This window comes from Oncorhynchus keta, chromosome 16 (genome assembly GCF_023373465.1).
Source record: "Oncorhynchus keta strain PuntledgeMale-10-30-2019 chromosome 16, Oket_V2, whole genome shotgun sequence".
In the NCBI taxonomy this organism is placed as follows: Eukaryota; Metazoa; Chordata; class Actinopteri; order Salmoniformes; family Salmonidae; genus Oncorhynchus; species Oncorhynchus keta.
This window is the reverse complement of record NC_068436.1, coordinates 2,075,658-2,101,237: the sequence shown is the minus strand read 5'-3', so window position 1 is coordinate 2,101,237 and position 25,580 is coordinate 2,075,658. Positions and strand designations below refer to the sequence as shown.

The following is a 25,580-nucleotide window of genomic DNA, read 5'->3' as shown; positions in this document are numbered from 1 at the left end:
TCGTGATTGGGAGTCCCATATGGCGGCGCACAATTGGCCCAGTGTCGTCCGGGTTTGGCCGGTGTAGGCCGTCATTGTAAATAATAATTCATTCTTAACTGACTTGTATATTTTAGCAATCACATTTACATTTGATACTTAAGTATATTTAAAACCAAATACTTTTAGACTTTTACTGAAGTAGTATTTTAGTGGGTGACTTTTACTTTTCCTTGACATATTTTCAATGAAGATATTTTTACTTTTACTCAAGTATGACAATTGGGTACTTTTCCCACAACTGCATAATGATCATGTAAATACTACAGAATGTTGACACAGCATCAACAAGAAGAATTAGTAGGGACACCTAATAAAGAACATAAAACTATTTTATTTACAGGATCACTTTCCATTGACAATGACAAAGTCCATGTTGTGACGAAAGTCAACCAAAACTCCACCAGTTGGTCATAAACAACGAACACAAAACTGTTCACAATGTACAGAATTGAATGTATTGATTTATGATCACACGTCTTAAATTGGAAGGCCCTGTGCTACTGTTAACACTGTGAAACACTGCAAGTTATACATATGCTGCTTGTCACTGTTCTTATCCTGCTTGTAAATGTACATGTAACTCATAAACACTTTTCAATCTAAGCAAACAGTATTTTCCAAGTGTATGTTTCTTCAATTTGGAATGAATTACAATAAAGTGTTGTAAATTCGATATTTTTGGTTGTGTAGATGTAAACATTCACGATAAGACCATAGACAGACCCTTGACATTGAGCTAAGACAGAATGTTGTACATTGATAGCAGCACAATACTGTTTAGTGCAGGCTGGGTTCACATACCTAGATTAAGCCTATTCAAAGCACATTTTGAGTCCGTTAATAAACTTAATCTGGCTACACGAAACTGGCCCATATAAAACTAACTTTAGAAGAGGCTGAGCAGAAATACTTTGTACCACATGCATAAGCATCACATTTACAACTTTATAAGCACTACATGAACATTCATAATATCTTATGCCAATGTTAAGTCACTACGCAGCATTGGTCAACTGGGAGTTTGTTGCATATTGTCTGCTGCCATTAGCACTGTGAAGGTGTGATGACTGATTACCCTGTGGTATATCCTTATTCAGGGCCCTTTACATTTAAGTGTTATCAAATCAGTTAAATCTGGACAGCTGCAAAGCAAAAAGACCTACCATTTGATAGAGGCACCATTAGTTATACATTAAACCTAAAACATTGTCTTCAGCAACACAAATACACAAAGGACGACTGACATCACAACATTTTATCCCCCCCCCGTTTGTTGCTGTATTTTGCTTCTTGTTGTATCAAACCATATCTTAATGAATACCAACACTGTATCAAAACACTTGGAGTATCGATGAAAAGCTTGATTTGCCATTGAATGATAAAAACTGTAGCTAAAACACACTATGACAACACGTAATGAAATACACGACGCAAATACAGTATTTCTTTACATTCTTGAAACATAACGTCTCTAACGTTTCTTTACATTCTTTCATAAAGGCTTAGAACATTCTATTGGCATTCCCCAGCAACACTGCACCAGACACACCTCCATTAGAAATATGTCAGAATGTTGACGTTATAGAACATTCTATTGGCACTCCCCAGCAACACTACACCAGACACACCTCATTAGAAATATGTCAGAATGTTGACGTTATAGAACATTAGGACAACCTGTCCCTAATCTGAGACAATGGCGTCTTTACAATGACATTAGAACAATAAGTGACCCACAAGTAATACATCAGATTAGGTAAGTCATGTCATTGTAAGTGATATTACAACTAATACAAAAGCTTAAGTGGCATATAACTACAGTGGTTTAACGTCACTATCTTCACATATTCTGGTAAGACCGTGTTGACTTCACGTCTAGGGAAACGTTGGAAGGAATCCTCGCAGAGAAGATGAATGGCGATATTAAACTGAATCTAGCCTGATCTCACTGTAATATATGCATTCACATCCCTATCAAATCGAATGGTCACATTAGCTCATGTCAAAACAAGCACATGAAAGTGCGTGTCACGAAAAGAACATCGAGAAAATGTCTTTGATCAAAGTTAGAATGCTCTTAATGTCATTCGAGTGACCTGCTCTCTGCCGTTACAACATCGTGCCAAATTCCTGCCTCTGTATCACCATAGCATTTTCTAGAATGACTCCAATCCTCACATTTTATTGCATAAATGCACTGCTTTAAAATGAGGTATCATGCTCAACTATTACACTAAATAAGTACATTCCGTCACATTTGATAACGCTATTGAATGTGACTCGTTGTGCCTACAGTTTGTTACCTTTACTACCGGCTGTTTTTTTCTTCTCCATCCACACAGCTGTTATTTTCATGTTATCTTTAAGTCAAGCTGAGGGCCACAGGTGGGTAGTCTGTCATCTGGAGAAAAAAAACCATTACATTTCAATTCAAACTGTGACAAAATACAACACTTCACCGAATACAAGGGCCTTGGGGGGCCAAGGTAAGACCGGTGCATCAGGCTTTGAATCATCTTTGCCCCATGAGGGAGTTGGCAGAAGACCCCCTAGAGACCCCCTATCAGACAGCCGTGGAACCTGAGCTATGGTATGTAATGTCTTCATACTGCGCTGGGCTATTGGGTAGAACATGGCTCGTTGGTCAGGGGAAGAAATACCCTAAACCAAACGTGGTTATTCTCTTGTTGGAGTGTCGAGCCAAACAAGACAAAGGCTGAAGAGACGCCTGGTGCTAGTGCCAGCACTTGATTTAAACCCAGAAGGATTACACACACACATATATATATAGTACATGCACGCAAGCACACACACACACACACAGGGGAGAAATACCACCCCTCTAATTGATGGCCCAAGGCTTTACCTGACATCTAGATTCTAAACACTGTGGTCATATATAACCACTGTACTGTGGACGCACACACACACACACACACACACACACACACACACACACACACACACACACACTGTGATCATGAAAACTCTGCTCCGTGGGCACATGCACATACACACATCTAAACACTGTGATCGTATAAAAACCTCATTGTGGCCATTTCTTTCAAAGCTACAGTACTATATGTACGTACAATGCAGCAGGAGGTGATGTTATTCTCAATGGGAATATGAAGGCAAAATAAAAGGAGGTGGGCAGCTAAAAAACAAAGACGAGCAATTGTCATCTGCTACTTTCATTCCATTCCACATCAGTTTTCCCTGCACGTGTTTTCGTGTTTGAAAGCGTGTATCAACCACAAAGCTACCCAAACATAGAAAAACATGGACACTGCTTTAAAACATTAGCAGTAACAAATGGGCATCTATTTACGCTGTTCTAAGCATTCGGATTCAGATCAATGACGCCGCTTTAAATAAACAATTAGCTAGTTATTTACGTGCACATTTGTGTGGTCGTTAGTTTGCTTTGTTGCCAATGGTGGCCTAATGTTGACCATGTAGGACTATGGAGGAAAAACAATGTGCATACACACTAACACCTAACACGCACACACACACACACACACACACACACGTGTACTCTCACATGCACTCACACACAAGGACACGCACTTGCACACGCACGGGACTATGGGGGGAAAAAAGTTGAGGGACCATTTGGTAATCAAACCAGATTCACTGCAGCGATGGCATGCCATCAAAAGTCAATTAACAAAGATATTTCTTACTGGCGCGTTTAATCAACAGTTTTTTCCATTGGAAATCACTAAGTGGCTAAAGAGGTTACAACTGGGGCATAATGGAGGGATAGACGGATACTTTGGTCATTCTATACAGGATGTAACTACATGACATAAGACTTGACAGTCTGTGCCGTGCCGTAGAATCTGTGCCGTGCTTACGAAGACCGTATGTATGCCATATGAAGCCTTTATAAAAAGTCGCAGTTTGTTTAAACTGGGACCAGTCATTCTATACATGACGTAAGACTACAGCTAAAAGCCACTGCCACAAATGGTAACTACGGACACACTACCGTAAAGATATCGGTTGCTCCAGAAAATGTTCTCTCTCTTAGCAAGCCTATGTCTTAAAACACAGGTCAATCAAATGTGCTGATGTTAGAGCGGCACATGAGGATCTGGCACACGGTCGTCTAGCCTATACAGTTTACAATAGCATGACCCAGAAACTAACACGGCAAGCCCAGTGTTTCAATCATAGTTCCGTAAGCAAAAGATCAAAGGAGGGAATGTTTAGGTGTACTCCGAGGTGTCCGTGTGTATTTTATGGGCCCCTCCATGGCATGTTAATTGTAAATCTCCCACCGTGCTGATGTGTGTGTATGTATGTATGTATGTATGTATGTATGTATGTATGTATGTATGTATGTATGTATGTATGTATGTATGTGTGTGTGTGTGTGTGTGTGTGTGTGTGTGTGTGTGTGTGTGTGTGATGAGAAAGGATCATTCAGCTCAATGCGGAACGTGCATACAGAAGAACCGTCGTCAGCGAGGCATGGATTCTGCCTGTTTCCCCCCCAGCACATCATTGTAAAATGGAATACTGGCCAACATTATTGCGTAAACCATACGTTGATGACGTAGCATGCTGTCGCTCTTCACATGAACTCTGTACATTGTTTCAAATCTATACAGTATTTCGTAATATACAATATGTTATATACAGTGAGCTCCATAAGTATGGCGACAGGGACACATTTTCTGCTGTTTTGGCTGTGTACGTCAGCACTTTGGATTTGAAATGATACAATGACAATGCCGTTAAAATTCAGTCTGTCAGCTTTAATTTGGGGGTATGTGCATCTATATCAGGTGAATCGTTTAGAAATTACAGCACTTCTTGTACAGTACATACTCCTCCCATTTTAGGGGACCAAAAGCAGTGGGAAAAATGTACTTACAAGTTTAGTATTTGTAGTGCTGAGCAATTAACCGAGATGTAGATTCTTTTTTCAGTTTCTAAAACCACTAATTGACCAAAGTCAGTTCAATTATTTGAATTCCATTTATTTCTGAGGTTTTCTGTGAGCTCAATGTGCACATTGCACAACTGTGCAATATAGTAGGGAGTTGTAGTTTCCAACATGCCAATATTCCACATAGTTTAGTGCATAAAAGGTGGTGATTAACTACAATGACCATAAGCCATTGCTCATCTACTTGTCCACTCTGTTTCTTTTAAGCCTGCTACTGAAGACAGAGAAGAATGTGCTAACCTCTCACCATTACTGCTAACCTCTCGCCATTACAATAACAGGGGAGGTTAGCATTTTTGAGGGGTTATGGTATTTGTGCATAATCAAACAATGCTGTCATTTCTAAACAGTTCACCCAATATGGATGGAAATACCCTCAAATTAAAGCTGACAGTCTACACTTCAGTATGCTATATGAAGTCTTTGTCGGTTGTAGTTTGTTTAAAATGAGACCAGTCATTCTATACATCACATAAGACTACAGCTAAAACACACTGCTACAAATGGTAGCTATGGACACACTACCTAAAGATATAGGTTGCTCCAGAAAATGTTTTCTCTCTGGTACCTACTGTAGCAGAGAGAATCTAAAAGTGCTGTAATGTCTCAACGGTTCACTCGATATGGATGAAAATACCCAACAAATTCAAGTTGACGATCTGCACGTTAACCTCATATCATTTCAAATCCAAAAGTGCTGGTGTACAGAGCCAAAACAGCAAACACATTTTCACTGGCCAAATACTTTTGGAGCGGAGTGTACAAAACATCAAGAACACCTTCCTAATATTGAATTGCCTCAATTCATCGGGGCATGGAATCTAGGTGTCGAACGCATTCTACAGGGACGGTGGCCCATGTTGACTCCAAATGCTTCCCACGGTTGTGTCAAGTTGGCTGGATGTCCTTTGGGTGGTGGACCATTCTTGATACACACGGGAAACGTTGAGCGTGGAAAAACCCCCGCAGCAAAATCCTTCTTTGACCGTTCTCCTCCCCTTCATCTACACTGATTGAAGTGGATCAATAAGGGATCATATCGTTCACCTGGATTCACCTGGTCAGTCTGTCATGGAAAGAGCAGGTGTTCATCATGTTTTAAACACTCAGTAGCCATTGCATTAAGGATGTTACTTGGCCAGGCATTTTTTGTAAATCTTTTTTTCTTATGGATGTTTTTATATACAGTACACTTCAGTGATTTTCATAGTATTACAGACCGAACAACAATATGCTATCTGATGGTTATGTTTGACAATGAATTCCTGCTTCTCATCTAAAATGTGTTTTCAGCGATATTCTCTGAACCCTTTAAAAAGTGTGTGTTTGCATGTGTGTGTATTGACAGGGACAAGCGTGTATGTATGTTTGTAATGTCCACCCGTCTCTGCATGTACTGTACACACATGCCTGTGTGTTTGCTCATGCCTGACAGTGTGTGTCTGCATCCAGTATGCCCCCCTTTAGGAGAAGTCCTCAGCCTCAGCATTGGGGGCGCAGCCTGCCTTAGCCTTGGCCCCATTCCCATTGCAACCAAGCCCATTTTCCATTCTCTGGTTGACGTAGCTCTTCTTCCTGGCCTGGTTCTGGTTGTTTGTTCCGTCTACAGGGTCATACACCACTACCACGGAGGTATCCATGCGGGACAGGGTGTACATGCTGCTCTGGCGGGCCGGGTGGAGACGGGTGGCCCTCAGCTCCAGCTCATCATAGCTGGACACCTGGACGAAGGGGCACCAGCGGAACGCCCGCTTGAAGCCAGCCCGGAACCTGGGGGGGGAAAGGGGCGAATAGAGAGGGGTGGGGGGTGTGAATGAGATTTGATTTTGCGAACGGGGTCGTGTTCCAAGGCCACACTGTTTGTATAATGTTTTCCAACAGAAAAGGAGATTCTGTGTTCTTATTGGATGAGTTCAAGTAGCACAGCACCTGTGTCACTACGTTTCAGAACGTTTTCTACCTACTGAACACAATCCAGGTTTAATATAATGATCTGATTTTCACAAGGCAGCAGTAAACAAATGACATACTAATGTGTACAGTGCAGTGAGGTTGAAGAGAGAGTTGTATAATGACATTAAACATCAACCGAAAACACACAGCAACAAATAAACAATTAGGAAACAGGAAACTAAACCTAATCGACTGCAACATACACAGCCCTGTGTTCTCCATCAATTTAAAGTCAACTAATGACCCAGATAATAAACAACAAAATACAGTACTTCAATAAATACATCAAATAAAACATTTGTAATATAGAGTTCTGTCCAGGGATATACTTCAAACTCTACCAAAACTGGAGATTTTGGCTCGGACCAGATTTACTTATAATAGCCAAGAAATATTTACTTATGTTGTTTTTATGTATTCACATCATGAAGTGGGGCAAAGAAACCACACAGCACATCCTTCCTGAATAGCCTGATTGTGTCGATGGTAAGAGCGCTATGTGCTTTAGATAATTGCCTGTGTGAACCTAAGTGCACTGGGGAGCTTCATTCACAAGCTAGTGTTCATCAACGCTCAGAGTCTGGATTCAGAGCACTGAAGCTTCTTCAAGGAGGTCTTGCCCTGTGTTTAATATGGTTATGAGATTTCCGAGGCCAGGCAAAAGGACAGACTAAGGCATAAAGCTTGTCAAGATGGATACACAATTTCTATGCTCTTTTCATGCCATTCGGACTAATTGACCATGGAAATACAGATACAGCACGTGTAGGTTTGTGGGAGTGTGTGTGTACACGAGGGTCTTATATGACTGCACCCGACGTCATACCTCCAGGTTCTGTTACCTGCATTGTTCCTGTTTGCAGAGAGAATGAGTCACACAGGTACCGAACGACACACCTTAAGTACTGAGTGGCTTAAAAGAACAAGTTCCGAAGGCATGCAATGGTAACCAATTGAAATGATGCTTTGATTTCCAGGTCTCTTTCAGCATTTCTCAGTAATGTCCTTGGAGTAGCTTTACTCTCTCAAGCCTCAGTCCTAAAATACCTAGTGTGGTATTTTTTGTTGTTGTGCATTTTCAAGAGGGCATGAACATCACAAAAGGAACTGTTATCAGGGTTGCCATTGCCTGGACCTTTGTTGAAGCACATCTCTCGTGTGCTCTGTTCAGAGGATTACAGGGTATTCATATAGGAGATTCTAATGCACCTTAGTTGTTTTTCAAGGATTGTTATGAAGCTATACAGAGGCAGGCCAACAGCATAAATATACTTTCCACGCCCTTTCCAACCATCGACTATGAAAATATAGCCATGTGGGTATGTATGTGTGTGTATGTGCCTCCGCCCGGGAATGCTCCCATTTCTGCTTGCCTTAGCGGTCTCCCTGTGTGCACATGTGTGTATTCTCCTTACCTGCTATTGAGGCAGCAGTAGATGATGGGATTGTACATGGTGGAGCTCATGGCCAGCCACATCACTGACAGGTAGACCTGCTGGATGGACTTCCACCTCATCAGAGCCTTGTTGAGGCCCGTCACGATGAAGTAGACGTGGTACGGCAGCCAGCAGAGGGCGAAGGTCACCACCACAATGATCATCATCTTGACCACCTGGGGGTGAGGGAGGGAGGTGGGGGGGGTAACATTAGTTCAATTCCCGTTCAACCCTGTGAGGCGAGCGAGCTGTCTGGACACTGTGTGGCGTCTGCTGATAAAGAGGCAAATTCTCCTGCCACTCGATCAGCTAGACAACTGAAGCTAATTAGGTTGTGAAGTGCGCTCTGCAGTTATTATTCAAGGGAGAGCAAAGAGAGCTGTCTCTCCTTCCTTTGGAGAAGATAAATGAAGCTTCAGCCTGTTTCCTTCTTCCACATCACCTAGCTGCATTGGCTTTAATGAGTGTGTGTGCCTTAGTGAGCCTGGTAAGAGCTGTATGTTACTGTAGATGTACAGTGGCAAGACAAAGTACGAACCCTTTGTAAATACCTGAATTTCTGCATAAATTCACCATAAAATTCGATCTGATCATCATCTAGGTCACAACAATAGACAAACACAGTCTGCTTAAACTAGTAACACAAACAATAAGTTTTCATGTCTTTATTGAACCCACTGTGTAAACATTCCCAGTGCAGGGTGGGAAAAGTATGTGAACACTTGGGATTTATTAACTGGTTGACCCTCCTTTGGCAGCAATAACCTCAACCAAACATTTTCTGCAGTTGCGGATTAGATCTGCACAACGGTCAGGAGGAATATTGGACCATTCTTCTTTACAGAACTGTTTCAGTTCAGCAATATTATTGGGTTGTCTGTTGTGAATTGCTCTCGAGTTGTCGGGTTGAGGTCAGGACTGGGCCACTCCAGAAGTTGTATTTTCTTACATTTACATTACATTTAAGTCATTTAGCAGACGCTCTTATCCAGAGCGACTTACAAATTGGTGCATTCACCTTATGACATCCAGTGGAACAGCCACTTTACAATAGTGCATCTAAATATTTTAGGGGGGGTGAGAAGGATTACTTTATCCTATCCTAGGTATTCCTTAAAAGAGGTGGGGTTTCAGGTGTCTCCGGAAGGTGGTGATTGACTCCGCTGTCCTGGCGTCGTGAGGGAGTTTGTTCCACCATTGGGGAGCCAGAGCAGCGAACAGTTTTGACTGGGCTGAGCGGGAACTGTACTTCCTCAGTGGTAGGGAGGCGAGCAGGCCAGAGGTGGATGAACGCAGTGCCCTTGTTTGGGTGTAGGGCCTGATCAGAGCCTGGAGGTACTGAGGTGCCGTTCCCCTCACAGCTCCGTAGGCAAGCAACCTTCTGTTGAAGCCATTCTGTTGTTGATTTACTTCCGTGTTTTGGGTCCTGTTGCGTCACCCAACTTCTGTTCAGCTTCAATTGGCGGACAGATAGCCCAACACTCTCCTGCAAAATGTCTTGATAAACTTGGGAATTCATTTTTTCAGTCAATGATAGCAAGCTATCCAGGCCCTGAGGCAGCAAAGCAGCCCCAAACCATGATGCTCCCTCCACCATACTTTACAGTTGGAATGAGGTTTTGATGTTTGTGTGCTGTGCCTTTTTCTCCACACATAGTGTTGTGTGTTCCTTCCAAACAACTCAACTGTAGTTTCATCTGTCCACAGAATATTTTGCCAGTAGCGCTGTGGAACATCCAGGTGCACTTTTGCAAACTTCAGACGTGCAGCAATGTTGTTTTTGGATAGCAGTGGCTTCTTCCGTGGTGTCCTCCCAAGAACACCATTCTTGTTTGATGTTTTACGTATCGTAGACTCGTCAACAGAAATGTTAGCATGTTCCAGAGATTTCTGTATGTCTTAAGCTGACACTAGGGTTCTTCTTAACCTTATTGAGCATTCTGCACTGTGCTCTTGCAGTCATCTTTGCAGGACAGCCACTCCTAGGGAGAGTAGCAACAGTGCTGAACTTTCTCCATTTATAGACAATTTGTCTTACCGTGGACTGATGGACATCAAGGCTTTTAGAGATATTTTTGTAACCCTTTCTAGCTTTATGCAAGTCAACAATTCTTAATCTTCGGTCTTCTGCGATCTCTTTTATTCGAGGCATGATTCACATCAGGCAATGCTTCTTGTGAATAACAAACTCAAATTTGTGTTTTTATAGGGCAAGTCAGCTTTAACCAACATCTCCAATCTCGTCTCATTGATTGGACTCCAGGTTTGCTGACTCCTGACTCCAATTAGCTTTTGGAGAAGTCATTAGCTTTGGGGTTCACATATACTTTTTCTAACCTACACTGGTGAATGTTGAAATGATTTATTCAATATAGACAAGAAAAACACAACAATTTGTGTGTTATTAGTTTAAGCAGACTGTGTTTGTTTATTGTTGTGATTTAGATGAAGATCAAATCAAATTTGAGACCAATTTACACAGAAATCCAGGTAATTCCAAAGTGTTCACATACTTTTTCTTGACACTGTATGTTAGTGTTGGTTAGATATCAAAATGCCTTTCTTGCTTAAAAAACCCACTCCAGATCCAGGTCCTTTGCTCAAAGATGAAGCAAAATACAAAAAAAAAAAAACACAAAAACCAACCAATTTTAACGCCACACACATCAGCCATTTAAACCTTAATTTCCCATCAGGGAGAAACTGGTGACGAAAACACTGTTTCTGAAAGACACATCAACAGCAGGTTTGAAATGGGAAGAAGTGAACTCCAGCTTTCAGTCTCTTATCACCAGTTGGTGGTATTCCGTAGTCTGCACCACAGTCCCCGAAGTATTTCAGAAACCGAAGACGCTTTTCAGGGTCGATCCTCTTCACAGGAAGGGCTGATCTTTGCTCCAGGTGGGCGGCAGATCCGATAGTCAGGAGAGAATAACAGAGCTTGTGTGTGTCTGGGTGTCCATTGCGGAAAGACTGCTATTTTGATTGCACATCTCTCTCTTCCCCTCAAAAGGACCTGAGGCCCCGAAGATTAAAGAAACGGAAGCTGACCATTTGGCCAACCGAGAGACTGGCAGGAAAGCTGAGAAAAGACTTCCGCTCCTTTTTGTCTTCTTTGATTTTTAGTTACCCTTTGATTCCCCAGGACATGGCTTCGCTTCTGAAGAGAGAGCTTGGATTTGTCCCAAATGTCACCATCTTCCCTATACAGTAGTGCACTACTATATATGGGTTAGGTTAGGCTAACCCTATGGGTTAGGTTAAATAGGGAGCAATTTGGGATTAAGCCCTTAGCTTTGTGTAGGTAGGCTGCACAATGGCGTGGATGCTAGATGGTGGTAGGAGTTATCGCAAAAGCAAATATGGTCATGTTCAAGGTTGAACGGACTTATTCAAAAACGGAATAACAGCAAGGAAAATATACACCTAAAGACTTACTAGATCAGTGTTAATGCCAAATAGAAGGATGAGCATATGTATGTCAATTTAAAAATAATACTGAAAAGCATCTAGGTTAGGGTGACCAGACGTCCCCGTTTACCGGGGACAGTCCCCGTTTTTGGTGGCCTGTCCCCGGCTGGAGCTGTCCCCGGAAATGTCCCCGTTTTTAACTGTGCGTTAAAAACAGCCTGCAAAGTGAACAAAATATTTTACGTGGCAAGAAAGACCGGGCAGCAAAGCCTACCGGTTAACGTCTCAATCACGTTGTGCTTGTTTTGTCCAGCAGAGGGATTATCTCTTCTACTGACAACTTGCTCGCGCTAGTTTTCGAGAAAACTGCTGTGGAGAACTCAGCCAGAAGCTAGAAAGTGTCAAGTTTAGCCACATCACCACGTACAATCGTTTGAGATACTAGCTAATGATGTTATTATGTCACAATTTATTATATAGATAGATGATCTGCTTTATAAGGTTTTAAATAGGTTTTGCTAGCTAGCATTAGCTATGTTGACTAAGTTAACGTTATTTGGCTACTTTCATGGAAACATGCAGTGGACGGGCTATTTTGAAAATATGATTATATTAAATGAATGCATAATTCTGAGAATATTTATTTGTAGATTACAAATTTGAATGGTTTGGCATTATAAGTAGTGTGTGAAAATAGATTTCGAAATCTTCATGGATAACATTAGCGTAATGTTTTCTGTTAAGAGTGGAGAGGAGGAAGACTGGATAGGAAGAAGAGTGAAAGAGAGAGGAGGAAAGGTTAAGATATGATTGCAGAGCCTGCCAATGTATTATTCCAAACAATGTTTTTGAGATCAAATACAAAAATGAGGCAAGCAATGGGAATCTGTTAACCAAAGTCTTTGATCTATAATAGTGTACTATTTATTATTAAAAGGTTGGAGAGGAAGGAGAAGGGAACAAAATTGAGTAAAAATAGTAAAGCGAGGAGGGTTTGGAAGAGTGAGGTGGAAAGGTAAAGAGAAGGAAAGGAAGAAAGAGCTGGAAGACGAGTGAAGAAAAGAGGAGAAAGATTGGAGGAGAAGAAAAAGTTAAGAGAGTAAGAAGAGTGACACAAAGAGAGTGACGAAGAGCAGACAGGAGGCACAATGGCTCTTTCCGAGAAACGGAAATGCCATTTTAATGACAACATGAGAGGATTTCCATTTATACGCTCAGGTCAAGACGATAGAATGGTTCACTGCACCCGTTGTAATTGCTCTTTTTCAATTGGCAGCGGGGAAAGAACGGCAGTGGTAGAACATCAACAGATGAAAAAGCATAAAGCCTGTCTGATTGGCCATGTTGGTATGCCCTCTGTCACCACATTCTTCAAGAAGGTAGAGCCTTCCCAAGAAGAATATGATTTAGCTGTGCAGGAGGGTGTCTTTGCATACCCACACTATGCGACACAATCATAGTTACAGATCTACGGACTTCACGGCACAAATTACACGGAAGCTTTATGAGCCAAAGTTTACATGTGCTAGGACACAATGTGAAGCCATACTGAGTAACGTGTTAGCACCATGGGCAACTACTTTGGTAACACAGGACCTAGACCAGGTTGAATTTGTGTCCCTGTCCATTGATGCGTCCAATCGTGGACATGTAAAGCTGCTGCCAATAGTAGTCAGATATTTTAAGATATATGATGGCAGCACATCTGTGGAAACAAAACTGTTTGATTTTGTTGAATTGAAAGGAGAAACAGAGGAAATTGCAGCTGAGGTCCTGGTGGTCATCCAAAAATGTAACCTGGAAAACAAAGTCGTGGCATTCTCTGCCGACAACACAAATACCAAAGTGCTCTACAGCAGGAGGTGATTGGCTTAGGTTGTCCTGCCCACATCATTCATAACACGGCCAGAACAGCTTTGGATATGATTACCCTTGATGTTGAGTACCTGCTCACAAAGATATTTGGATATTTTCACCGTCAGAGTAGAACGACTGAAGAGCTTTTGCGATTTTGTTGGCCAGGAGTACCATAACATTTTAGGACACAGCAATGTTCGCTGGCTGTCCATGCACCCTGCTCTGGAGAGAGTGCTGAAAATGTATGTGCCATTGAAATCCTTTTTTATTTCTGAAGACAAATGCCCTGTTGTCCTGCGAACAATGTTCGAAGATCCACTGGCTGGCCTTTGTCCATGGAAACTTGACCGTATTCAGTGACACCATCAAGATGCTTGAAGGCCAGGACCACTGTGCTGTGGAGTCCGCTGCAATTCTGAGAAACATTGAGGCAAAAATGACTGCAAGACGTGATGAGAACTTAATTCCAGTTTTGGTCAGAGGACTTCTGAGAGAACGAGAGGAAAATGGAGCCATGTGTAAAGAGAGCTTTCTCAGAACATCCCAATCATTCTTCACTACGGCTGTGAACTACTTGCAAGCATGGGGAAAGCACACAGATAAGGCAACCTCAGCGAGAAGAGATCCAGAAGGCAGCAGCCACACTGCAGGAAAAATGCCCCAATGTGACCATCAATGAGGATGCATTGTGTGACGAGGTTACTGGCCTGCAAGAGTTCCTAAAAGGGGAAATCGCTTGAAGAATGGAAAACATTTGAGACACCGCTCAGTCAGATATGGAGCACGGTGGTTACCCATTTCAAAGAGAACGACATCCCACACTCTAACCTGGCTAGATTAGCGTCCGTTGTCATGTGCTTACCTGGAAGTAATGCACCAGTCGAGAGAGTGTTCTCCCAAATTAATGATCTATGGACAGCAGCAAGAAATAGGTTCACTGTTCCTACCATCAAGGCCATGCTTATTGTGACAAACTTCAACCTCCCCTGCCAGGAGTTCATGGAGAAGACAGCGCAATCCTGAAGAAAATACATTCTTCTGAGAAATATACAGATTAGGTTGGTATCAGTATACAATGTAGGTACCGACCTCATCATCGTCTTATTTCTTTATTATGTTGTTAAATATTTCACACATACTATTGTCTGTTTTTTAAATTTTGCTCTTGTTCTATTCTGCTCTTATTCTACCCAGACTACAGGACCACCGAATGGCTGTTCAGATCAGTTCTACCCAGACTAGGAGGACCACTGAATGTCTGTTCAGATCAGTTCTACCCAGACTACCAGGACCACTGAATGGCTGTTCAGATCAGTTCTACCCAGACTACAGGACCACTGAATGGCTGTTCAGATCAGTTCTACCCAGACTAGCAGGACCACTGAATGGCTGTTCAGATCAGTTCTACCCAGACTACCAGGACCACTGAATGGCTGTTCAGATTAGTTCTACCCAGACTACCAGGACCACTGAATGGCTGTTCAGATCAGTTCTACCCAGACTAGCAGGACCACTGAATGGCTGTTCAGATCGGACAGTTCTGTCTTGTCTGTAGTGTTTCTGTAGTATAGTTGTTTTCTCTGTCTATCACAATGTGCCTGTTAGACTAAATACATGAAACCGGAATTGTCCCCCTTTTTTATTTCATAGATGATAACATTGGATATTTCAATGATATATTGACCGCCGAACTGGAAATGTCCCCGGTTTTAATTTCAGAAATCTGGTCACCTTAATCTAGGTAGAAAGATTTCTTTATTCTGGAAATATACCCATCTTCCCTGTCGTGTTGCATTGTGGATACAGGTAGCGTACATTCTCTCTCTCAGCAACAAGTGGACCTGTGGACGAGCATGGGAAAAGAGTCGGCTGTCTTCTCACAGTGGGTGATTCAACAGAAGGGATTTTCATAAAAGCTCAGAGGCTCAGAAGAGCAAAGTTCAGAGCACACCACACGACTGAGCCCAGACAGGCAGAGAGCAAAAGAGCAAAAAGAAGTAGGAAGGAAAACAACCCGGAGAGAAAACTAAAATAAAAATGTTCCTCATCTCTATTTCTGGCAGCCAATATGGAGTGACAGAAAAGTTCACGGATGCCTGCGCAATAATTGAAACAAGGCAAGACGATCTTATATTTCGCATGTCCATGACGTGGATAGTACTTGTTTTATTTCTGTCCTTGATTGAGCGTGTGTGGCTTGATGTAGCCATTGGAACCAATGGCATAATTCCTAAAGTGCAAACCCTAACATACTTGGCACTCCTGGCAATGCCCAATCAAGCTCTCAAAGTACTTCAGTGAAAACAAATGCTACTTAAACCCAGGTCTGGCTGGCATATCGACGGTATTGTACAAAAGGACAGTACATGAAATGTGTTGTTTTCAGTGTTTCTTGGGAGGATAAGGAAGCCATACTAGCATACCTAGTAAAATGCCAGTCATTGCCTGTGGCTACATGAGGTCATGTCCTATAATAACCAATAGAAACAATGGTCAGGTAGTCATCATGTCACAGACAAACGTGGTGTACCAAATGGCACCCTATTCCCTTTAAAGTCGACTACTTCTGTCCAGTTGAGGACAGCTGTAACGAGTGCACTGAGGGAGTGAGCGTTTTAATAAATAAAAGTAACAATCCAAAACAAGAAGCAACGCACAGCAACGACACAAAAACAATAACGCCTGGGGAAGGAACCAAAGGGAGTGACATATATAGGGAGGGTAATCAGGGAAGTGATGGGTCCAGGTGAGTCTGATGACGCGCAGGTGCGAGTAACGATGGTGACAGGTGTGCGCCATATCGAGCAGCCTGGTGACCTAGAGGCCGGAGAGGGAGCACACCTGACAAAAACCCTGACTTATCATCTGCTGTTAAGTTTTAGTAAGATAAGCAGACAACTGCTATTTTCAATCACTTATCTCAGATTTTTCCAGGACAATCTGTATTTGTAATCTGAAAGAAATGTATTAACATTAAGAAATGTTACTCCTAGCAAATAACAGCAACACGTGCCTTAAAGAAGCATTTACACTTTAAATATCAGGAGATATAGATAAAAACAGACTGAATTATTTTCTCCTTTTCCATGTCATTAAGTGAAGATAAAAATGGAGGGTGGTTGTTCTCTGACAAGGAGAAAAGACATGTCCTTGCTAGAGGACACTTGTTGCTAAAATGAATGGACAGCTCAACAAAACAAAAGCCTGTGGGTGGGAGAAAACTAGAGAGGTCGCAGAATGTGTTAGTAACACTACTGCTGGCCTGGTCAGCTAAGGCCATATGGATTCTGTTTTAGCATTAATTGGGAGGGGGGGGGACTAGAGCGGTCACACAATGTGTTAGTAACACTACTGCTGGCCTGGTCAGCTAAGGCCATATGGATTCTGTCGGTCTGCGTTAAGTGGGTTGGTTCCCTGTTATTGATCTGTACGCCATGAAAATAAAGAGCTAGGGGATCTATTGACCACTGGGTAAAAGAGACACAGTCACAGCAACAAACACATGCGAGCGCACACACACACACACACACGAGAATGCATACAAATGTGCACGCACGCACGCACGCAGACACACACACACACACACACAGCAGCTCAAAACTAAATGGAAAGGACAGTATAACCCCGAACCAGCTGAATGAACCACGAATTAACCATCATTCATCCCAATGACTATCCTAGTAAAAAGCAAATGAACTGGCATCTCGAGCACACACATTGAAGAGCAGGGGAGGTAGAGACTCAAAAACAAGCAAGAATAAATACAACCTAAAAGCCTGCGGAGCTATCAAGAATGGATCAGGTATGCATTCATTCATAGGGAGAGCAGTGGGATGTATTTACTCATAAGTGTCACTCGCCGTAGGGTGGCAGGGAAGGAGCGATGTGTTCCGCAGAAAGAGTAACTGTCTGATTAGGTAGGTGATGAGGTGGGTTGATTACGCCCAATTTGCCTATTTTTTTGCCCTCCCCATTTACGCAATCTGAAGCAACCGCCTGCTGTCAGCAATCATTAGTGTTGGTGGTGACTCAGTTATCTGGACGGTATGACCCCTTGCAGGCAGGCAGGCACACACACCCCATACAGGGTTTTCACGACCTGGCGGTTCTGTTTCTTCTCCCTGCTAGACCTGGGTTCAAATAGTATGTGTTAACTTTCAAATAGAGCACTTCAGGTGCACTTGTTTGAGCTTGAGCCTTGTACAATGGAACAGTCCCAAACACCGCCCATCTCATGGCACTCCAACTATGATTCAACCAGTGTTTGCCCAGTGGGTTTCTTCTAATGGCCTCTATCGATGCCTCCGGAACTCTGATGGAAATGTTCGGAAATAGTGTTTTCCACGCAATCCTCTCTGAAAGGAAGAGATTTTGTGGTTATAGGGTTCACTGATTGCGAGGTAAAACACAACACCAACCTCATCACTCTAAGCTAGGTAAGTTAACGGGTGTTTTCAAACCTCAAAATGAGTCTTCTGTTGAGATAAGCACTTTCCAGGCCATCTGTTTTGTAGAGTTTAGAAAACTCTTAAGAGCAATGTTCAATGCAGTCCATTTTCATGTTTTTCTTTCCTTCTCACATAAGAGAACTAAGAGAATGGTTATTAAATTAAATTACGGAAATAAATGGCCAACTCATTCCCTGAGGCCTTCAATAGCAAGTGACCAATTTTGTATTTTTGGTTTCAAAGGCTCATTTGTTCAAAGAAAAAAAAAAATGTACTGAGAAATGCTTTCAAAAACATCAATGCAACTAATGTGAAAGACTGTACAGTACTTTCTGCTCGTTGAGTGACATTGTGACAGACATTTATGAACGTCACATGCTGATTACAGTTTCAAGAAAATAGACAAAAAGAGTTTAAAAATACTGTATGTCAACCAAATGTACTATTTAATGTGGGATCAATTCATTACCAAGACAAGTCCTGGTAAGGACATGAAATCCTTCAAAAGCCCAAAACAAATACAGCATATTTAATTCACCCTGGCTCAACCCAAAGAAGCTACAAATCCTTTGAATTCAGTCCTACAGAACACCTACTGATTTGAATATACAGTCTACTCAAATAACCAGAAAATATATATTTACACACCCAGAAGCTATAATAAATAAACTGTCTATCCTTTCTTTCTTTCATACCATATTACCATATTATGCCCTCAAGACCTCACAATAACCACTTGGAAGCAAATAGAAAACGAACATCAGTTGATTTAAACTAACACCGGGGGAGAAACCTTGTGTTATAAATACTGAATGTTAATGATCATTTAAATTTGGATAATGGATCTTGAATTATTCAGTAAGAGAGCTGAACGGTCTTGGGGCATGTCGTCCCCGACATAAGATTGATATTGCATGGTAATGTTGGTAAGTGACTAACAATAAGTTACACTAGAGGAAAACCAGAGGATGCTACTAACAATGAGAGAGAGAGAAATAGTGAGAGAAAAAGAGAGAGATACAGAAAGAGCATTGTAATGTTTTGTGGTGGAAGTATCATGTTATGGGTATTCTTGTCACCGGCAAAGCGAGTTTCAGGATCAAAAGAAAAATGAATGGAGCAAAGCCCAGGTAAAAAGGTAGAGGAAACCCTGCCTCAGTTTTCTGAATACATAACCCTGGGACAGTTTGATTTTTCAGCGGAACAATTACATACATTTAATGCCAAAGGCTTTCCAAGAGGTGTTGAGTGTTCCTAAATGATCCAGCCTCAGTCCTGGCTTAAATCTGCCTAAAAATCTGAGACAAGGCTAGAATATTGCTGTCCAACAATGATTCCCAACCAAATATACTGAGCAATGTTGACAAAAACAATGGATAGATGTTGTCCTAAGAGTTGTGCCAAGCTGATAGAAAGGCAGCAATATGTGAAGACTATGCAAAGGATGTGTAGACTTTCGCTGGGCACATTATATAGGGAATAGGGTACCATTTGGAATGCATGAACAGTCAGACTGGGAGGATTACTCCTGCCCTCCTATCTGCCCAGCTCCGAAGGAGCCCGTGTATCACATGTGTGTGTACCGTGGGGATTACCAAACAGTCTTATTGGATTTTTTAAAAGGCAAAAAATTCAGGTCTCCCCAGGTAATCCATCTATCCACCACCCACACGTCAACAGCAAAATACATCAAACTGCTTTCAAATCCTGCTTCGCTGCCAGACACTCTGAATCGATGATTCTTCGAGCGACTTCACTCTTTACCCAGATGGGATAATGGATTCTCAGGTGTCATTACAAGGCATTGGTCATAAGCCTTATGTCATTTTTGCCCAGAGATAGAGCTTTTGTGTATGCCAACAGACTGGGACCAAATATGACCTGGACTACCAGGCCTGGTCTGCATGGTGGAGGGTCCAAGCAACAAAAGGAGATGCAAGCCTCCTCCGACGTCATTTCAGTTGAATGGAGATGACGGGATGTAATAATGATGGGAATTATGGCTTTTATAGCTAGTCAATGCTTCCTGACACACTTCCAACCTGACCTGTGCTCATGTTAATAATAACATGTCCATCTCACCTGGCTGAGAAAGCGAGAAAGATCAATTAGGCTGCCGGTGACCCGAGATTAGTATTTAATTCACTGTATATACTGTTCACCTTTCTCATGGCCTCGCGATGGAATGCCCCGAAAAATACATCAGAAGAAATTATCTATCTTCAAAGCCTTTCAAACAAAGGCCCACAACAAAATGGTAGCCCAGCCACTTGGTTTGCTATGTAACTGAGGGATGATAAACAAAAATATGACAGAGTGGGCAAGTCAAAAGATTCAGGGACCCTATTGGAAGATCTTAAACTCTCGCGCCCATTATCTGTACTATATGTATTATATGTACCACTCCACTTCAATGGGAGAACGCAAACAGCCTCTGGTGTGTGCTGAGGTAAAAGTAGGCTTCCACTTTTAACAAAACATAATGGACAATATTGCTTTTTCTCTGTTCTAATTATTGACAGCTGCTGCTAACCATTTAAAAATTAGAGGACATACTATGGAGAGAAAAAGTAATGGCGTCTTTTTGTAAGCACTAACTCCGCTATGGACAAAGCAAATGTGGAAATGAATGGCGATTTTGGGCGTTATTTGGATAACAGAAAAAATTATTTAAGAATGTATGTACACGGAACAAAAATATAAATGCAACATGCAACAATTTCAAAGATTTTACTGAGTTACAGTTCATATAAGGAAATCAGTCAATTGAAACATTCATTAGGCCCTAATCTATGGATTTCACATGACTGGGAATACAGATATGCTTCTGTGTCACATTCTGACCTTAGTTCTTTTGTTATGTCTTTGTTTTAGTATGGTCAGGGCGTGAGTTGGGTGGGTTGTCTATGTTCGTTTTTATATGATTTGCTATTTCTGTGTTTGGCCTGGTATGGTTCTCAATCAGAGGCAACTGTCAATCGTTGTCCCTAATTGGGAACCATATTTAGGGAGCCTGTTTTCTATTGTGTTTCGTGGGTGATTGTTGTCAGTTTTGTGTCTACACCAGACATGACTGTTTCGTTTCGTTCATGCTTCGTTGTTATTTTGTTTAGTGTTCTTATGATAATAAATGATCAATATGGACACTTACCACGCTGCATTTTGGTCCTCCTCTTCTCCTTCATACGACGACCGTTACAATCTGTTGGTAACAGATACATTTAAAAAATAAGGTAGGGGCGTGGATCAGTCAGCATCTGGTGTGACCAACATTTTCCTCACGCAGCGCAACGCATAGAGGTGCTCAGGCTGTTGATTGTGGCCTGTGGAATGTTGACCCACTACTCTCCAATGGCTGTGCGAAGTTGCTGGACATTGGCGGGAATTGGAACAGGCTGTCGTACACGTTGATCCAGAGCATCCCAAACGTGCTCAATGGGTGACATGTCTGGTGAGTATGCAGGCCATGGAAGAACTGGGACATTTTCAGCTTTTAGGAATTGTGTACAGATCCTTGCAACATGGGGCTGTGTATTATCATGCTGATAATCATGCGGTCATGGCGGTGGATGAATGGCACAACAATGGGCCTCTCGATCTCGTCACAGTATCTCTGTGCATTGAAATTGACATCGATAAAATGCAATTGTGTTTATTGTCCGTGGCTTATACCTGCCCATACCATAACCCCACCACCCCGAGGAACTCTGTTCACAACGTTGACATCAGCAAACTGCTCGTCAACATGATGCCATACACATCGTTTGCCATCTGCCCCGGTACAGTTGAAACCAGGATTCATCTGTGAAGAGCACACATCTCCAGCATGCCAGTCGCCATCGAAGGTGAGCATTTGCCCACTGAAGTCGGTTATGGCGACAAACTGCAGACTGGTCAAGACCCTGGTGAATACGATGAGCACACAGATTAGCTTCCCAATGATGGTTTCTGACAGTTTGTGCAGAAATTCTTCGGTTATGCAAACCCACAGTTTCATCAGCTGTCCGGGTGGCTGGTCTCTGACGATCCCACAGGTGAAGAAGCCCGATGTGGAGGACCTGAGCTGGCTTGGTTACACGTGTTCTGCGGTTGTGAAGCCGGTTGGACGTACTGCCAAATTCTCTAAAACGACATTGGAGGCGGTTCACAGTAGAGAAATTAACATTGTATTGTCCCCAGCACAAGGTGCACCTGTGTAATGGTCATGCTGTTTTATCACCTTCTTCATATTCCAGACCTGTCAGGTGGCTGGATTATCTTGGCAAAGGAGAAATGTTCACTAACAGGGATATAATCTAACATTTGAGAAAAAAAAAAAAGCTTTTTGTGCATATGATCAATTTCTGGGATATTTTATTTCAGCTCATGAAACATGGGACACTTTACATGTTGTGTTTATATTTTTGTTCATTATAATAAAATAAAACAAAGCACATGAAGTCTTCATAATTCATAAAGGTGATGTTAACTGACTGATATTACCTCAAAGAAGAAAATGTATAAAATCTCCTCAAAGAAGAAAATGTATAAGATCTCCTAAGCTTGTGTTAACATCAGACCTTATTTTTGGCGTTTATCCCAAATCCCTATTCTTTCCCCCTTAATTTTCACTATAGGATTGGCTGAATGACCCAGAGGTAAGTCATTTCCGAGTTTTAAGACTACAAGCTGGCGAACTCTATAGAGAAAGTGGTATTTGTTCAGCTAAAGGTTTATGATTGGGCTCTTTCTAGCCTGTATTAAACCACAGAGCAATGACATGATATTGGTGTAGCCTACTCCTACTTTTTTTTTTTATTCGATTGCAATTGATGTAATCCATTAAATACAACTGTTTTTAACTGAAAATAATTCTGGTATGGTAATTTCATATCAAGATTGGGGGTAAAATATCCCTTGACTGTCCATATTTGAAATGTGTAACTAAATCATGTCAACCGTGATTGAGTTATACAGCCTTTACTTTATCAAATGAAAATGTAAGCTAACAAAGTTATTTCAAATGGCATATATTATTTTACCATTTAAGATGAAACGTTTGAATGAAATATAGGCCTATTATAATCCAATAAGTGTTGTTACATTTAGCATCCTTACAGTTTCTGATGCTCCTAATAGGTCGACATTTCTTCGGGGGCGGGAGTAGAGAACCTCGATGCAGCTGTCTGATATCATAATCATTTGACACGGTAACAACGAGAGATCAACTTTTTTTCTGGCTTATTCTTGTGGGTTTTTGGTTGCAAGAAAGTTTGCTTTAACACACAGGTGCGTGTAATCTCCCGTTTCGTAGCATTTTAAGAAACGCAGGGCCAGTGGTATTGCTTAGCACAGTGCTGCTTACTGCCTGTTGGCTGCAATGCACCCCCCTGGTTTAGATGTTTCTGCTTGAATAAAAAGTAGTGTTGGAGCTTGATTGATAACTTCAGCACTGATGAAGTAAATGTGCATAATATTAAGCTGCAATACTTTGTATAAACATGGGGTATGTGGATCGGGGTGAAGTGCGAGGGGGGGGTGTTGCTGTGGGATTATTTAAGTTACTCTTTGAAGAGGTAGAATTTCAGATGTTTTTGGAAGATGGGCAGGGACTCTGCTGTCCTAGCTTCAGGGGGAAGCTGGTTCCACTATTGGGGTGCCAGGACAGAGAAGAGCTTGGACTGGGCTGAGTGGGAACTGCCCTCCCGTAGGGGTGGAGGGGTCAAGAGACCAGAGGTGGCAAAATGGAGTGCTTGGGTTGGGGTGTTGGGTTTGAGCATAGACTGATGGTAGGAAGGTGCAGTTCCTCTTGCTGCTTCATAGTCAAGTACAATGGTCTTGTAGTGGATGTGAGTTTCGACTGGAAGCCAGTGGAGAGTGCTGGGGAGTAGGGCGAAATGGGAGAACTTCGGAAGGTTGAACACCAGGTGGGCTGCAGTGTTCTGGATACGTTGCAGGTGTTTGATGGCACAAGCGTGGAGCCCAGACAACAGCAAGTCACAGTAGTCCAGACGGGAGATGAGAAGCACCTGGATTAGGACCGTGGAGTTGTCAACCGTGATGGAGAAGTGTTGGAGTGGACAGGCCTTCCCCGGAAGGAAGAGCAGCTTCACCTTGTCGAGGTTGAACTTGAGGTGGTGGGCCAACATCCAAGCTGATATACAGTGCATTTGGAACGCTTTTAGGCCCCTTGACTTCTCCCGCATTTTGTTACATTACAGCCTTGTTCTAAAATGTGTGTAGATTGATGTCATTTTTTTATTTAACCCAACACCCAATTATGACAAAGAGAAAAAAGGTTGAAACATTTTGTTGTTGAAATAACAGAAATACCTTAATTACATAAGAATTCAGACCCTTTGCTATGAGACTAGAAATTGAGCTCAGGTTTATCCTGTTTCCATTGATATTCCTTGATGTTTCTACAACTTGATTTTTTAAGAACACATTTTTATTTTCAATGACTGCCTCGGATCAGTGGGTTAACTGCCTGTTCAGGGGCAGAACGACAGATTTGTACCTTTTCAGCTCTGGGGTTTGAACTTGCAACCTTTCGGTTACTAGTCCAACGCTCTAAACACTAGGCTACCCTGCCGCCCCTGGTAAATTGAATTGATTGGACATTATTTGGAAAGGCACACACCTGTATACGTAAGGTCCCACAGCTGACAGTGCATGTCAGAGCAAAAAGCCAAGCCATCGAAGGAATTGTCCGTAGAGCTCCGAGACAGGGTTGTGTCGAGGCACAGATCTGTGAAAGGGTACCAAAAAATGTCAGCAGCATTGAAAGTCCCCAAGAATTCAGTGGCCTCCATCATTCTTAAAATGCAAGAAGTTTGGAACCACCAAGTAAATAGTTTCCTAGGGTTAGAGGCAGAAGCTTGACATTTGGAGTGATATAATGTGGCTTTAGCAGTGGATAAAGAGGAAGAGGTAGAGAGGAGGGAGTGAAAGGTTGATAGGTCCTCTGGAAGTTTTGTTTTTCCTCCATTTTCACTCAGCTGCCCTTGTTCTGTAAGCTCACAATTAGTCACTCAGCCACGAAGCAGGAAGGAAGGGCCAAACAGCCTCTAGTAAAGATGAGGTCAAGCGTATTCACTGCCTTGTGATTGGGAGGGGACTAGGAAAGGGTGAGGTCAGAATAGGCAAGGAGGGTAAAGAAAGAGTAAGAAATAAATGAATTGAAGGCAGACGTCGGGAGGTTGAAGTCACCAAGTACAAAGAGCTGTGAGCCATTGTCAGGAAATTAGTTTATCAAGGTGTCAAGCTCATTGATGATGTAAGATGACAAAATTGTCAATCTTGAGTGCACAAGTTAGTTACAGCATGGCATTCAAATGAGTAGATGGACAGATGAGCGAGGGAGAAAAGAAAAAACCTCCACTTACGAGAAATGAGTAGCCCTGTGCCACCACCAGAAGCTCTGACTATGAGAGAAAATGTAGTCAGATGAAGAGAGCAGCTGGAGTAGCACTATTCTCTGTGGGGATC

At 42.1% G+C, this 25,580-nt stretch overlaps 1 protein-coding gene across 1 annotated transcript in view; it reads right to left on the bottom strand.

Annotated features, from left to right (window-relative positions):
* Nucleotides 1-355: 355 nt before the first annotated feature.
* tacr3a (tachykinin receptor 3a) overlaps nt 356-25,580 on the bottom strand; it is a 39,529-nt gene continuing 14,304 nt past the window's right edge. Inside the window, 2 exon segments of the mRNA XM_035789096.2 lie at nt 356-6,775; nt 8,374-8,570. Of these exon segments, the coding sequence (XP_035644989.2) occupies nt 6,469-6,775; nt 8,374-8,570 (504 nt within the window). The 3' untranslated portion in view covers nt 356-6,468.